Source organism: Hippoglossus hippoglossus, chromosome 1 (genome assembly GCF_009819705.1).
Source record: "Hippoglossus hippoglossus isolate fHipHip1 chromosome 1, fHipHip1.pri, whole genome shotgun sequence".
NCBI classification, from domain to species: domain Eukaryota; kingdom Metazoa; phylum Chordata; class Actinopteri; order Pleuronectiformes; family Pleuronectidae; genus Hippoglossus; species Hippoglossus hippoglossus.
In genome coordinates, this window is record NC_047151.1 from 28,335,175 (window position 1) to 28,350,548 (window position 15,374).

General features: G+C 45.8%; 1 protein-coding gene across 3 annotated transcripts; it reads right to left on the reverse strand.

The window, feature by feature from the left end:
• Positions 1 to 839: 839 nt before the first annotated feature.
• Positions 840 to 13,552, reverse strand: abcc10 (ATP-binding cassette, sub-family C (CFTR/MRP), member 10). 3 transcript variants are annotated; one of them, XM_034600102.1, is made up of 22 exons: positions 13,512 to 13,552; positions 12,245 to 12,461; positions 10,267 to 11,638; positions 9,930 to 10,157; positions 9,380 to 9,536; positions 9,120 to 9,274; positions 8,961 to 9,040; positions 8,377 to 8,548; positions 7,934 to 8,032; positions 7,385 to 7,574; positions 7,078 to 7,155; positions 6,804 to 6,992; positions 6,535 to 6,673; positions 5,953 to 6,145; positions 4,842 to 5,185; positions 4,444 to 4,613; positions 4,199 to 4,359; positions 3,853 to 4,106; positions 3,268 to 3,413; positions 2,603 to 2,700; positions 1,919 to 2,031; positions 840 to 1,366 (listed from the first exon to the last, which is right to left on the reverse strand). In XM_034600102.1, the coding sequence occupies exons 2-22, from the start codon at positions 12,418 to 12,420 to the stop codon at positions 1,237 to 1,239; spliced, it is 4,644 nt and encodes a 1,547-aa protein (XP_034455993.1). In that variant the 5' UTR covers positions 12,421 to 12,461; positions 13,512 to 13,552; the 3' UTR covers positions 840 to 1,236. The 3 variants fall into 3 exon arrangements, with proteins under 3 accessions (XP_034455993.1, XP_034456078.1, XP_034456164.1); XM_034600187.1 differs by having other exon boundaries at positions 12,245 to 12,452; positions 13,499 to 13,551; XM_034600273.1 differs by lacking the exon at positions 13,512 to 13,552 and adding an exon at positions 13,302 to 13,492.
• Positions 13,553 to 15,374: the final 1,822 nt, after the last annotated feature.

The window sequence follows — 15,374 nt, forward strand, 5'->3', positions numbered from 1 at the left end:
AAATAATAAAAACAAATTAAGTTTTCTGTCGTCTTTTGGTCAAATTTTCCAAAGTTAAGCAGTGAATTGAATTCAATGAAACAGGGAAAAAATCCTTGTTTTATCACATTGTTTATATGAGATTTATAACTTAAAATAAAGTTATACAAGTTTGCTCATCATGCTCATCATGTTCATCGTGTTCAGCTACAGAGCCACACACCGTTGCTTCCATTGCTTTTAATGGAAAAAGGAAATTAAAAGTAAATTAACTTTTAAACATTGCATCATCAGCGTAGCTCCAGATTTATCAGGTCACACGTTAGTCTCTGAAGATAAAACACAAGAAACACCGAGACAGCTTCCCTGAGGGACACCTAATCATAGAGTCTGTTATTATTTCAATGAGTTGCTTGTAGAGCAGAGCTGAGGCAACTGATCTACAGTCAGATAACTGCACCTAGGCTAAATGAACCTTTAACTGCCACTGTGATATTACTGACATATCACTCAGTTAAATTAGTGTCTCTGCTTCAGGCCACTAAACCTGCAGCGGCTTCTCGTGCATCTTCTGCCCATAAATTCACTGCTACAGACCAACAAGTCCTGAGACTTTAAAATGTAACAAGACAGGAAGCAACATTCCCTCCAGTGTCTACTTCCCCCCCCCCGCCAACAGGAAATCTGCTTATTATATTTCAAGTTATTTCCAAAACATTCAAAACTGAACACAACCACTCGGCTGCTTTATCCTCCACAGGAAAACCACCGGAGGAAACAAAGCAGCAGGACAAAAACATCCGAGTCAACAGAAAACATCGATGTGTTTAAAAAGAAGAGAAAACTTCAACTTGTGAAGATCAAAGTTTCAGACGCGTCAGTTTTTATAATTTTAAATAAATGATTGTATTGGAGATAAAGAGCCCGACCGATTTATCGATATACATCGGTCAATGTATAATATCAGAATTTGTACAATCCCTAATATCCGTCACGGCCCCTAAAAGTCCAGGTCGGCCTCGAGGTGTGTGAGCGCAACTTTGCAACTAGAGAGAGAATAAAAGTAGATTTTTACTGAACAACAAGATACAGATTTAACATTAAATTAAATAATCCATTTAAAAGAGAAATAAATGTCCGTAGAAAAGAAATACCGTCCGTTCCAGGATGACAAAATAAAAGTGTTTAAAGTCTGTGATAGAAATTAGACGACTTCAGAGAGATTTCCTCCTTCCGGGTCTTTGAGTCGTCTCGGCCTCATCTCCCAGCGACCAGCCGCTGAAAGATGGAGTCGTCCCTTTGGCAGAGAGCGGCCGGCGTGTCGAACTCTACCACCTTCCCAGCATGCATCACCAGCACCCGGTCACAGTCCAGGATCGTGTTGATCCTGAGGACACGAGCACACACGGACAACAGGAAGAAAGAGTTTAAAATGACGTTTCTGATGAAAACGTCAGCTTCCTGCTCTGTGGGTGTTTGTCTCCACCGACCTGAGAAGTTTCAGTCACACACATTTATTCTCCAGACTCATATGAGGTCACCGGGACCTTTGACCTTTGACATCCGAAATCTAACCTGTTCATCTTTGAGTCCAAATGACAACTTGTCAAAATCGGAAGGAGCTGAAGAGGTCACATGTTGTGTGAGGCCGCTTTGACATTTGACGACAAAAATCGAACAAGTTTATCTATAATCCAAGAGTCTGAGTGAACGTCTGCACTGAATGTGAAGAGTTTCCCTGGAGGCGTTCTGGAGATATGATCACACGATGGGACGACGGGACTTGTGTTGACTCCCTCTTAACAAATACGACATTTTGAATATTGAGAATCCATCTGGGTTTGACTTTAATATAAAGAGATCATGTAACTATATATATTCAAATAGACGGGATCATTAACTGACTTTTTATGGACATGTTAATCAGGAAGCTTTTCACCTGTGGGCGATGGTGAGGACGGTCTTGTCCTGGAACTTGTCCCGGATGGTTTGCTGCAGCAGTTTGTCCGTCCTCTGATCCACGCTGGCTGTGGCTTCATCGATGCACAGGAGCTTCAGAACAGAGTCTAAGTTACGTGCTGTGATCTCGGTGGATTCAGTAAATACAACGTTTACAGCCGTGAAGGAATTAAAAGGTTTAAAGCTGCTTTGCTCGAATGAACTGCGCTCGAAAAGAAGTTTGCTTCGATGCCCAGCGGAGGTTTGGTGCCTCGTGTGCTGCAGTCGGAAATTCATTGACACTCTGTTTTGTATTTGAAGTGTATTTGTGATTATTCCCTCCAGCAACCTGGTAAACAACAGGTTCAAAGATAGTTTTACAAGTTCACAGCTGCTCTGTCGATTCCTTTCTGCATGAAAGAGTTTCCAGAAATCATCAGTCACTGCCTCAGTTAGTGTCAAGTCCCAGTCGAGCTCAACTGGGCGATAACCCTAACCCCTATTAGGGAGTAAAATATCAAAATACCATCATATCGGCATATTATTAAAAAATAGAGATGATTCCTAAGATGTCATCATGACCCTTAAGACAAAGAAATGTACTTGAGGCTTGATACTTTACACCTTTATTATAAATAAAGAACTATAAATACTTCCAGTGTTCAGAGTGAGTCAGAGTTCTCACCTTGGCCTGAGTCAGCAGAGCTCTGCACAGACACAGGAGCTGCCTCTGTCCCACGGAGAAGCTTCTTCCTCTTTCTCCAACCTCAGCATCCAGACCGCCTGAGAGACACACACACACACACACACACACACACACACACACACACACACACACACACACACACACACACACACACACACACACACACACACACACACACACACACACACACACACACACACACACACACACACACACACACACACTTCAATACAAACAACCAGGGGAGTCGCCCACTGGCTTCACTTTCCGGACCCTGAGTCTGTTTTTAATCAACAGTTTACGATCTGGACAGAGTCTAAGTCCCACAGCATCTTTCTTTCTGTGAACCTCCTGTTCTCCATCCACCTCTTTACTTTCCCACCGAAGAGACGAATAAATGAAACACGAGTAACGAGGACGAGAAGAAGACAACGATTATAAATTCAGTCTATAAGTTAATCTTGTGTAAATACGAGCAGCTGAACGGTGAAGGGTGGAGGTTTTTAAATTAGGACACAGTGAGTCAGGTGCTTTTCATTCTAAACAGACACACCTCGTCCTGTGTTCTGAATCATCACAGTTCTCCTGCTCGTCTCTACTTCACCGTGTCAGCTCATCACCCCCCCACCCCCCCACTGTCTCACCCATCCGCTCCACCACAGAGCTGAGGTGACACTGGTCCAGGACGTCCAGCAGCTGCTGGTCTGAGTGTCGCCCACACGGGTCCAGATTCTCCCTGACGGTCCCGCTGAACAGGAAGGGGTCCTGAGGAATAATGGCCAACCTGGACCTGCAGGGGGCGCCAGCAGCACACACGCAAGTCAGAACTGTGCCTTGTTCAAAACTAAAGGATCAGGTTTACAGACACTGCTGTGTTGTGTATTCAGAATGATTTTTTTTTTTGAAATGGATGTGACTCCGGTTTCTTAATTAAAGTACATGTGAAACAATCATTATGCCCGATTCGAATCTGGAGACTCGAGTCATTTCAGGTTCTGCAACCAGAGGAAATTCTGATTGATTCTGATTTAAGGCGACTAATCACAGGAAGTTGAGACGGCATTAAATGTCAAGTACAGGTAGACGCAGGACGTACGTATGTCAGACAAAATCCTCCCTGAACTATAATGTGAAACCAAAAACTAACATCAAATGGAACAAACACATGAAGCTCGGTTACGGAGTGAAAACGTCCTCAAGGTGAATTGTGATTTGATTCCCAGTCCTACCTGAGCTGACCCAGGCCCAGCGTGCTGATATCCAGCCCGTCCAGGAGAATCTGACCCCGGTCGAGCTCCACCATACGGAAGAGGGCCAGGAACAGCGTGGACTTGCCGGAGCCTGTGCGTCCCACGATGCCCACCTTCTCCCCGGGCCGCACCACCAGGCTCACCCCGTCCAGGGCGTTGGGGAGCCCGTCCCTGTACGACAGGACCGCACCGCGATACTCCAGCCCGCCCTGCTCGGGCCACGCAGCGGAGAGCTGAGCAGACAGGAACATTTGTACTTTTACAGCTCACGATCTTGGTTGCTACCCCCTCTGATGTTGTTGTAATATCAGTATTCTGGTCTGACCTGTGCGTCCTGGTGCTGTGGCTCGGTGGGCAGGCCGGTGGAGTACTCCTCCGTTCGCTCCACGCTCACCAGCTGCATCTCAGTCTGCGTGAAGCTGAAAATCAGGCCGGACAGCAGGGATGTGATGGACAGAGCGTAGGACAGGGACAGACCCACCAGACCTGACGGGGACGACACAACCAGCGTTACGGAATAAGACGACTCACATTCAGGTGCACGGCCTCCAAACTGAGCCGTTATCTCACCTGGATCAACAGAGTGAAACTGGTGCTGGACGACGGCGATCACCCCGAGGCCCGTCACCACAGCTACTCCGATCAGCTGCAGGCGGATGTCCAGCCACTGCATGGCGGCGTTGCTGAGGAAGAGGCAGCGTTGGTTCTGCTCCAGACGTTTAGCACTTTCCTCCTCGAACCTGGAGGAACAAAGAAGCTCCTGTGGTTTAGTGTCACTCTGATTCAAATAACTTATTCAGGACACAATGAATCTGGCAGTTATCACATTACTGGCTAGTTTTCAGTCGTAAAGATGTTTGTTAGCTGCTCTAGAAAACTCTAGAATAACAAATACAAAATAATATCAGTATCTGCCTCAATAAACAAGTATCGGTCGGGATCTAAAAAAAGGTTTTGTTGTGTTTCACCTGGAAGAGCTGCCGCTGGCCCGGATGGTTCCCAGCCCAGTCAGCGTCTCAGAGAAGTGCGAGTAGACGGGCGACAGGGTGAGGCTGTACAGGCGCCTCAGCTCCCGGGAGGTGTGTCGGTAGAAGTGCTGCGTGCGGTGGTAGAGCAGAGCCAGGGGCAGCATGGGCACGAGGACCCAGGGCAGGCCGTAGCTTATCACCACCAGCATGCCCAGCAGGCCGAACAGGTTGGCGAGGAGGATGTTCAGGATGAAGGGCAGGCTGTCGTCCACACTGTACAGGTCCGAGGAGAACCGGTTCAGGACGCGTCCCAGAGGGGTGGTGTCGAAGAAAGTCACTGTGGCCTGGAGGGGGGGGTCACAAACAGGAACACTGAATCACATGATTACTTGTATGTAAAGTTGCCACTTGATGAACCATCAGCCGACCAGTGCCCCTGTAGCTCTATGGAGAACGTTAGCTTCCCTGCTGTGGTTCAGCCTCTTGCTCTTACATCTCTTCACCACCAACACGGAAACAATTTGTTTTACGGTTTCACATTTCGGACCAAAAACAAACGAGCCTCAGAGCCCAGGAAGTTGGTTGAGCTGTGGTTTCGTCAGGACCTCGACACACAGACTGACTGTGAATGACGTCATGGGCACAAGATGGCAGCGTTCCTATCTGAGATGTTTTGGCTTCTTTCCTGGACAGTGGGAGGAAGTGGAGATTTGTCCTCCATCTTTATTCACAGTCTATGATTTAAAGGTGTAATTACTGACAACAAACTGACATATTAGAGTCTTACAATGTTGTTCATCCATCAAAAGTCTATCTACACGTTCAACAGGCCCAAGACGCTGAACATAGCCGCCTGCTGGTTGATGGGAGCAGTGAGACTGAACCACACAATAATGAGGTAAGGAGATAACATCCTCCACAGGTCCTCAGCTGAGCAGACGATGATGATTCAGAGTTTGATCCAGGCTCCCTCTCAGTCACCAGCCTGGTTCCCTAAACTTCAGCTGGTGCTGCCAAACCTGACAAACACTCAATCTGCTCTGCTCGGCTCGTACTGGCGCCCCCTGGGAGCGGACGGTCGCTGTGGGACTCGACGCTGACGATGACGCACCTTCAGGACCCGATCCAGGAGTCTGTTGTGGACGGCTGTGGCGGCGCAGATGCCTCCGTAGGCGAAGAGGACGGATCGGAGGGCAGTGAAGACGGTGTTGGCCGCGGCGATGGAGGCGTACACGCTCAGGTAAAACCTGACGTCAGAGCTCATGTTGCTGGACGACAACGTTTCCACGGACGCCAGCGGAGACCTGCAGGGATGGATGTGGATGTTTTAAAATGAATTTCAGAGTAAAGACTAATTGATAAGAGGAGAAGGTTCTGTTAATGAAGCTGATTATAAACTGTTATTCAGTGAATATGAATAAATCAGATGTTATCTGCCTCCTCTGAACTCTCTCTGGAAACCACACGTTGTTCTGAGAATACATTTAAGACATAATAATCATATAAACGTAATATACACTAACAATAACAATGTCTGTAATATTTCCATAGCTGAATTACAAACTGCTTTGAAAAGGAAAAGACAATAAAACTCCAGTGAGTGAAATAGCAAATGAAACTGTCAAAAGTAATAAAAGTATGAAAGAAACATTAAATGTAATAGATAAAACGTGTAATTGATGGTCCAACATACATTAGTTGTCCAGGTGAGAAGAGCAGCAGGTGAGATGAGATGAATGAACCTGGAGTTGAACCATTGGACCTCGTGGAACCGTTGTTTCTCAGCTCGGAGATCCAGTGAGAGAGCCACCAATCAGAGACGTTCTTAGAGGCTGAACCACAAACAAAGCACAACAGTGGTTGTTAAAAAACAAGCCCAGTCTGGTTCTGGGGAGGGAACCTGTTCAATTTGAGTGCAGATGCAGGAGAATCGTCCTCAGAGAATCGAGCTGAAAACACGACCTTGCATGAGGAGCAGAGACATCAGGACGGAGGAGGCCAGGACTCCGCCCACAGCGGCCCAGTAGGTCTGGTAAACTGTCCACGCCAGCCCGCCCGCCTGCTTCTGCTCCGCCCCCAACTGGTCGGGATCATCATCCACCAGCAGATCGGGCGGCGAACCCGACTCCTCCTCATCCTGCTTCGCCGCACCTGTTACAACCAAGAGAGAGCAAAGTGTGTCAGACTTTAAAACAGCAGCAACCGATCGGAGGAACAGATGCAGATAAAACTTCACCTTTCTCTCTCGCATTCTGGTCGTTCTTCCGGTTTTTCGGCACAGCCTCGACCAAAGGGAGGATTTCTGCTGGAGAACCTGTTTAACAGCGATGGGACAATTCAGGGAGGCAATATTAAAAAAGTAAAGAATTCTTTACTCTGCAGTGAATTAACCAAATACTGAATAATGTCATGTTTCTGTCTGTCTGTGGCATCAGCGATAAACCGTAACCTCCTGAAGTTTATATGATTAAAACCAACATTTAGAAAAGCTTGTGAGCGGAGTGTGACATTAACACCCGTCTGAGCCAGTTCTCAGTTTCTACCTGTTTTGATTATTGTTCCGTTCTCCATGAGGACCACCGTGTCAGCTTTGTCCACAAACTCTATACGGTGTGTGCAAAGGATTCTGGTCTTTCCCCTGAGAAGCTCCACGATGCATTTCTGCATGAGGTGCTCGGCCACGTCCGCGTCGACGGCCGCCAGCGGATCATCCAGGAGGTAGATGTCTTTGTCCTGAAGTGAAAACAGATATTGGACTTTCTGTAATCGGACTAGTGATTTGTTCAGATTCATTTTGTATCCCACACATCGACAGTAGTGGTGAATGCTGTGAGAAATCAAACCTGTGACATCCCCCAGCAAGAGAAGGATCTGTTAACTACTTTAATGTTTTCATTATCTGATAAAAAAAATGGAATCAGCATCTGGACTGTGACCAAAATAAAGAAATCATTATCTACACATTTACAAAATATGTTTTGATTAAGATTTGAAGCTTTTTTGTTTTGGTCCTCGCAGACGAACACGTCCTCTGGAGGGGACTTGCTGTGTCTCTGCCTGAAGCAGATGGCCGGGTGGCGTGGAGGACTGACCATGTACACAGCTCTGGCGAGCGCCAGCCGAGCCTTCTGTCCGCCGCTCAGCGTCACGCCGTTCTCCCCCACTTCTGTCCTGTCACCGTCTGGCAAAACCTGCAGGAGCAATTCAGAACGAATGGATTGAAGACAATGTTAAATATGTCACATAAACCGGATGATGATTCATTTATCCCTCAAATAAGTAGCACAAGAAAAAAATTATTCAGTATCCGAAATGAAATGAATTCATCCTCTGGGGACCATGAATATTCAGATTTTACAGAAAATAATTTGTTAAAAACTGTTCCCTATGGACCAAAGTGTTGGGCCAACCAATTATCACTCAAAGACAAAATAAAATACTTTAAAAGACGGTAACCATGGTGATGTGTAGAGATACTGTATACAATAAATATGCAGAACAGAAAACATAAGATATAAAAGGTAATTTATCGTACGTTGAGGTCATCTGCGAGAGCACAGGCCTCGATCACGGCCTGGTAGACGGCGGGATCGTAGTCTTTGCCGAACAGGATGTTGTCTCGTACCGATGCATGCTGGAGCCACGGCTCCTGAGAGGCCAGACCGAAGCCTGCGTCTCTGTCCGCAACGTAAACCACGCCGCTCATCCTGCGGCGAGAGGAGGAACGGTGAGCGCAGAACTCACAATCAACTAAGAAGCCTTCGCTCTTTGTGCCTGAAGGTAAACGACACGCCCACCTACACCTGCCACCTGCAGCCATTGGACGGTGCTACCTGTCAATCACTCTGTGGTATCCACCCCCAACACACCCGGTGCTTTATGGTCTGTTTGACTCTAAATGATCATAATTCACTAAATGAACATCAGCTGTTTGAAGAAGACTTCTATAGAAACTACCAGAGGAGTCGCCCCCTGCTGGACCTTACAGAGAACACAGGTTTCAAGCACGTCTGTATTGGCTTCACTTTAGTCTCCGTCCATTTTTACTTACTGTCTTTATAATTGACCAACATTTATACTGAGTAGAATGTGAATATTTTGAGTCTTGAGGAGTTGTACCTGTTGAGTTCCCCGGTGAGCGCAGCCAGTAAGGAACTCTTTCCACAGCCGACTTTGCCAACCACGACCACCAGAGAGCCCTGAGACAGACAGACAGAAATTAAAGCTGTAGTTTCCCCCATTAAAAGTTGTGTTAGTGGTTTAGCTGCTGTCTTGAACCTTAGTGACGTGTAGATTGAGGCTGTGCAGCATCAAACTCCCTTTAGCGGCTCCAGGTTCACTTCCCTCTCGGCTCTGGTCCGGACCACCAGGCCCCTGCCAGGAAAACGTCCCCTGGCTCAACAGGACCGACGTCTGGTCGTCTTCCGGAGACACTGTGGACAGATGTGTTATGTTGACAACACAAAATACCAACATTTTTCAGTGATTAATCTTTCACTGAGTTTTCAGTCGTTGGTTGAACACAAACACAAAGTTACCCAGAGCATAGTACGCCTGCAGATCCTGGTCGGTCAGTTTGAAGAAGCGCTGGATTCGTTCCAGAGACACTTTGGCCTCCAGGATGCTGCTGAGGACCCAGGGGAAGGAGTTGAGTGGGATGATCAACATTCCCACCAGGGCCAGCGTGGTGAACACCTACCGGAGCGGAGACGGACTCAAACGTCTGAGTGTCAACTTTACAAAGATTCACTCTTTACATGGGTTGCATGAGAGTTTTTATTAAACTAGTTTTCTGTGGTAGCATAAAAGATTGATGTCTTTTTAACTGATCTACAGTTCAACGTTACTCTTCAGCTTGCTGGACCTGATTCTGACAAATTAACCTTCAACTATCAAGTCTTTTTCAGACGTGAACTCCAGAGAATTCAGTCTCCAGAGTTTTCTGTTCACAGCAGGAGATTCTCAACAACACAGAAACCTTCATCATTTCACTATTGTTGTTATTAACACAAGAGTCTGTATTCACTCCCTGATTTCATCACAGGACACAAAGTTCCCACACGGTTCCTTGTTCAACACTCTCTCTACCTTGGCTGCAGTCAGCTGATGTCCCAGCATCACGTACGTCACAAAGGTGAGGATGGAGATGACCACCGGCAGCGCGGCCCACGTGTACACGCACATGGCGTCCAGGTATTTGATAACTTTGAGGTGGGACAGCTCTCGTTTACGACAGTCGGCCACCTTCTGAATAAAGTGAGGCTCCCAGGTGTAGAACTTGATGACACGGATGCCGAAGAGGATTTCTGTCATGAGCTGGAAAAGAGAGAAAAGTCTCAGAGTCTCAGAAAAAGACAACAATATGATTTAATCCTGTGGTGACCGTGAAGTGTTTTTATTATTATCAAAAAACAAGAGGTCTCACTTTTACGCGGCTGTCCTTGAACCTGAGCATGTGTTTGTTGTTGCTGATGATTCGTGAAGCGATGAACTTGTTGAGCGGCAACAGCAGCAGCGCCACGCCGAGCCCGCCGAGGAAAGCCACGCCCACCTGCAGATACAGCAGGTAGAGGGCGATGCTGAAGCTGAAGGGCAGACTCCACAGCTGGTGGAAACTGTTGAAGAAGTTGACCACCCGGTCGGTGTCCGTGCTCATCAAGTTCACCACCTCTCCCATACTGAACCTGGCCAAGCTGCTGCCACTGACCCGCAGGGCTTTGCCGTAGATGGCCGACACCAGAGCGGCGCGAGCCGACAGCGCCACCTTGGATACCTCAAAGGTGAAGACGTTTCGGAGGATGGACGACAGCAGCGTGGTGGCAAAAAGCCCGAGTGCGCACAAGGCTCCTCTGCTAACCGGAGCATTGTCCTCCTCCATAAAGTTCACCAGACTGCTGAGGAGCAGGGGACCTGTGAAGCCCAGCAGGTTGACCACCACCTTCAGAACACCCAGCATGTAATACCTCCACCCAAACGCCTTGTGCAGGACCCTCAGCAGGCCTACGTCCCCCTCCAGCTCCAGGGGCTCCTCCAGGTAGTGTGAGCTCCAGGTGCCGTTCAGGAGGTTCCTGCTCACCGGCCTGGGCCACTGATCCTGATCGCTACCGCCTCCGGCCCCTCGTCTGCAGGCTTCCCAGCACTGATGGAAGTATCGACAAACCACACTAGTCCGAAGTTTCCGAGGAAGATGATAAACATCGGCAGGTCTGTCCAGCTCTCCTCGCTGCCCTCGTCTGAGGAGCGGAGTCAACCACAGGTAGAAGAGTCGAGAGATGCAGCCACTCCCGTCCTCCGCCACCATCTCCCCTGTGTCTGTCTGGGTGCTCTCTGGGATGAGCGGGGATCCGTCCACAGCGTTAATATACAAGGTGTACCCGGCTTCACTGATGCAGGGAAACGCAAACGCCAGGAGGTACATCAGGAGAGGGAGAGTCCGGGCTGCGGCGAGGACAAATCGTGCCAGTTTAAGAGGTTCTGTGAGGTTTAAATATCCGTCACTTTCACAGTAAATAATCAGGGTGATGGCAAGGTTGGGGATCGACAGGAGAACGAGCAGAAGCAGCAGCAGGGGTCCTCTGGTTCTCCTGAAAGCAGTTTTCTGGAGCGCTGCTATGGCACCGAGGTGGACCAGCCAGGCCAGGATGGCACAGCTGTCAGTCAGAAGGTCCAGGTACATGTCCCCCTGCTGCAGGACGCTCACCAGGATGACGTCTGCAGTGAAGAGCAGCGCGGCCAACAGAGCTGACACCAGCCGGAGCGTCCAGCCACAGGGAGGAGACGTCTGCAGGAGGCTGCATCTGAGGAGCAGGAATGAGACTTCATCTTGAATCCTCACCTACTTCATCAGGTTTAGTTTAGTCTAGTGTCTGGGCTCAGCTTCAGAGACGGGGTCAGGAGCTCAGAGCAGAACCTACATGTTCCTCTGCGACCCGAGCCCAGATGAGCACAAGACAATGGACGGTTTTATTTTACTATATTTTATTAAACTGTTAAACTCTTTATTTGAGCCCTGCTCAATTTCATCATTTTCGGTCATTGATTTGTGAGCGTTTTCATTTTAAATTCCTATAAATTAATTTAAAGAAAACTGATGAGCTTCAATATTTATTTGAATTTATTTAAGATTTTCTCTGTGGATCTAAAGGTTTGATCTCCTCAGATTAAAAAGGAAATATGAAAAGAGACTTCATTCATTTGTCTTTATAAATTCATCTCATGCATGTTTCTGTTCCGTATGAATCTAAATGTTCTTTCTTTAGTGTTTACAGTGTCAAAGGCCGAGTTTGATGATGTCATGAAGCCGCTTGGGATCATGGGAGTCGTCGGCTCCATCACCGTCGCAGATGAAACACGACACAGATAATGTTTAATTCACATTACGGTAACATTAAGATATCACCAACCTGACCATGCTGAGGTAGCAGGCGCTGAAAATCGCCATCCCAGCATGAGGCAGGGCTCCGAGCACCAGCTGGTTGAAGCAGGAGCTGACGTGTCCATCCTGCCACAGAGGGAAAGGATCCTCCTCGTCCGTGTGACAGAGGCCCGAGAGCAGCTCGGCTGGTCTGAAGTCAGTCATCCCTCCTGCTGCTACTTCACCTCCGTCATTCTGGACAACATCCGAAGAGCAACAGGACAACATGAATACCTGACTGGACGAGAGGAGGTGTTCTACACTTTGTGTGAACATCTGTCCTGAGAGATCAGTTTCTAATCATAACGTTGCTCATTTTAGTTTTGTCAGTTTTCACAGAACATTAATGTGTTTTTTATTAGTTGGTTATTTAGCAGGATTACGCAAAAACTACTCAAACGATTTCCAGGAAATTTTGTTGGCGAGTGGAACATGATCCAAATATGTGCCCATTAAAGTTTGGTGTGGATCCAGGAAAAGGATGTTAAGCTTTGAGAAGTTATGGAAGTCTGCTCCTCGTCAGTGGCGATGGAACTTCACAAAACATTGAACTGCAGCAGGATCGTCACTTTATTGTTTCCAGTGTCGTTGTCACAACTTGCAGCACGTTTCTGTATTTGCAGATGTTTTCTGAACGTGCAGTGCGTTGAGCTCTCGGCCTCCGTGAGATCCAAATAAAGATTATTAGAAATAAACACTGACATACTGATAAACTTATATAACACATATCAGCAATACAACAGGAGACAGACCTCTCTGTCCATTTTAAAGGTTTGAAATGAAATAGTTTGAAATTTAAACATTTACCACTCGAGAAAATACAAATATCTTTTCATAGATTGTAAATCTGAAGGGAGCTCATTCGAGCTAAGTTGGTTTCAATGGTTCCATGTTCTCCTCTTCACTGATTTAAACTGGTTTTGCAGGAAGAACCAGTTTGTGTGGTTCTTTCTCTCAAAGGAGGAAGTTGAGTTCATGAAGCTCCAACAGGTGAAAACCCCAGAAACTGTGAAACAAACCACAGCCTCCATTTTAAATCCTCTGACCTGAAACCAGCAGAACCAGACTGAGACTCCAGCTGCCAGCATGTAAACAAACCAGGCTAGCTAGCTAGCTGAGCTAGCACCGACTGACCAGCGCGATAATAACACGCAAATAACACGAGCGCGCAACAGTGACGAGTCACACACGTGACAGGTTCAACTCGACGAAACGATGTAACTGAGCTAAACATCTTTTAAACATTTAAACATCACCGGCTTCCGGCTAGCTGTCGTCCTGTCCCCTTCTGATGACGTAGACACTTTTCAAAATAAGAGTTCCATGTAAAGGTTTCATTGAATCACAAAAATAATTTCCACAATTCAACATTAACATTAATTTATTAATTTCTTATAAGATACGATGAGATAAGATAAGATAATTAACATTATCTTATCTTATCGTAAACTATTTTCCATTTAAATGTTTTATTAAACATTCATGAATGAATCAATTATTTTGAGGGAAAAAACGAGAGAAAGTGTTAATTTTAAATTCTGAGCTTCAGCTTTTAAATAAGGGAATAAGAAAAAGCAAAATAAAGAGACTCACCGTTACAAGAAAAGCTTCCAGGAATTTTGAACACATAAAAAGTTAGAAAAAATAAGTTTTGTAATCTACACTGAAATTTACATGACATTTTTAAACTGTTTTTCAGCGTTTATGTTTCTGCAATGAAAGAAAACAAGTGTAATTGTCATAATTTATCAAAACAGGTGCAACAACAAACTCTACATTAAAATATAAAGTGTAGAATACACACACTATAACATGAAAAATGTATATTCTCAGAATCATATCTATCTATATCATATTTACCATTTTATTGTATTTAAAGGTCAGATATTGAATATCTTAACAAAATGACTAAACAGGTTATGTGATGGAAACAAATCTGTACCTTTCGATTCTCTCCCTGACAAACTGTGATGTCACATTTATATATTTCAACTGTTGTCAATAAACACGAAACAAAACAAAAATCATACTTCTGCAACACTTGATCGCAATTGTTTTTTCAAACTAAAATGGATTCTAAAATGAAAGAGACGCAGAAACAGTTTGAGTTGTTTATTGAGGGGGTGCAGACGTCATGTTTCAGCACCTTCATACAAGTTATAAAACAAACTTCTGGTTCTCTGGGTTTCTCCTGAGGAACACGCAACTGCATCACGTCGTGTCCACGTGTGGAGAAGGAGAAGCTCTCGACTCATAGAAACCAAGCGAGAGAAACGTCTCAATTTGGAAAAATCTCGTTACGTTTAATTACAACGGAGGTTAAATTGACAAATTTTGCAACCTGTGATTTTGATCAGTGCACATGACATTAGCATGTAACATAAGTTAAAAACAACAGAAGGAATTTTACAAATGTTGTTACCTGGAATTAGACAGAAAACATCATGAAATACTGGGTGTAGCTATCTAAGGCATCTTAAATTCAATAGAAAAGAAGATCTAGAAGTCTTATACAAAGCAGGAATGAAGCTATACGATGTCACATTATATTTTATTCCTTGCACGCTGTACAAAGTCTGTTTTCTTCAGGGCTGGTCGCACCAACCTCAACACTGGGCAGCTTAACTTGTATTTTTTAATATCCTACATTTACCGTGTCTCCCAGACACACACACACTGTATTTACATATTCAGACGTGAACATAAATATGAGCAGGCTCTTTCTGTCCGTCCCAATGGCAATCGCATATTCTTCGGACACATTCTTAAAAAAATACACCAAATATTGGCCACCTACGCTTTAAACCGCCTGTCGCCGCCGTGAAGCACTGAACTCAAAGTGCGTTAAAAACATGTCTGACCTGTTCTGAGCTTTTTGGTCAAATCTCTGTGTCGCGTGCAGAGAAGAAGGTGGTTGTTGGATCGTGGTCACCGAGGCTGCACCTTCCATTGCACACGCATGTCACAGTATTAAAACACGCCACAGTGAAAACTCAACTGCCGGCTGTCTCACGGCACCGAGCTCATTTGACCAAAAAGCTTATTATAAAATAAGTCGCTGTATTTGTTGGACAAAAAAGGAAAAAGCGAGAGCGTCAAACTGACTGAGGACCTGTTAG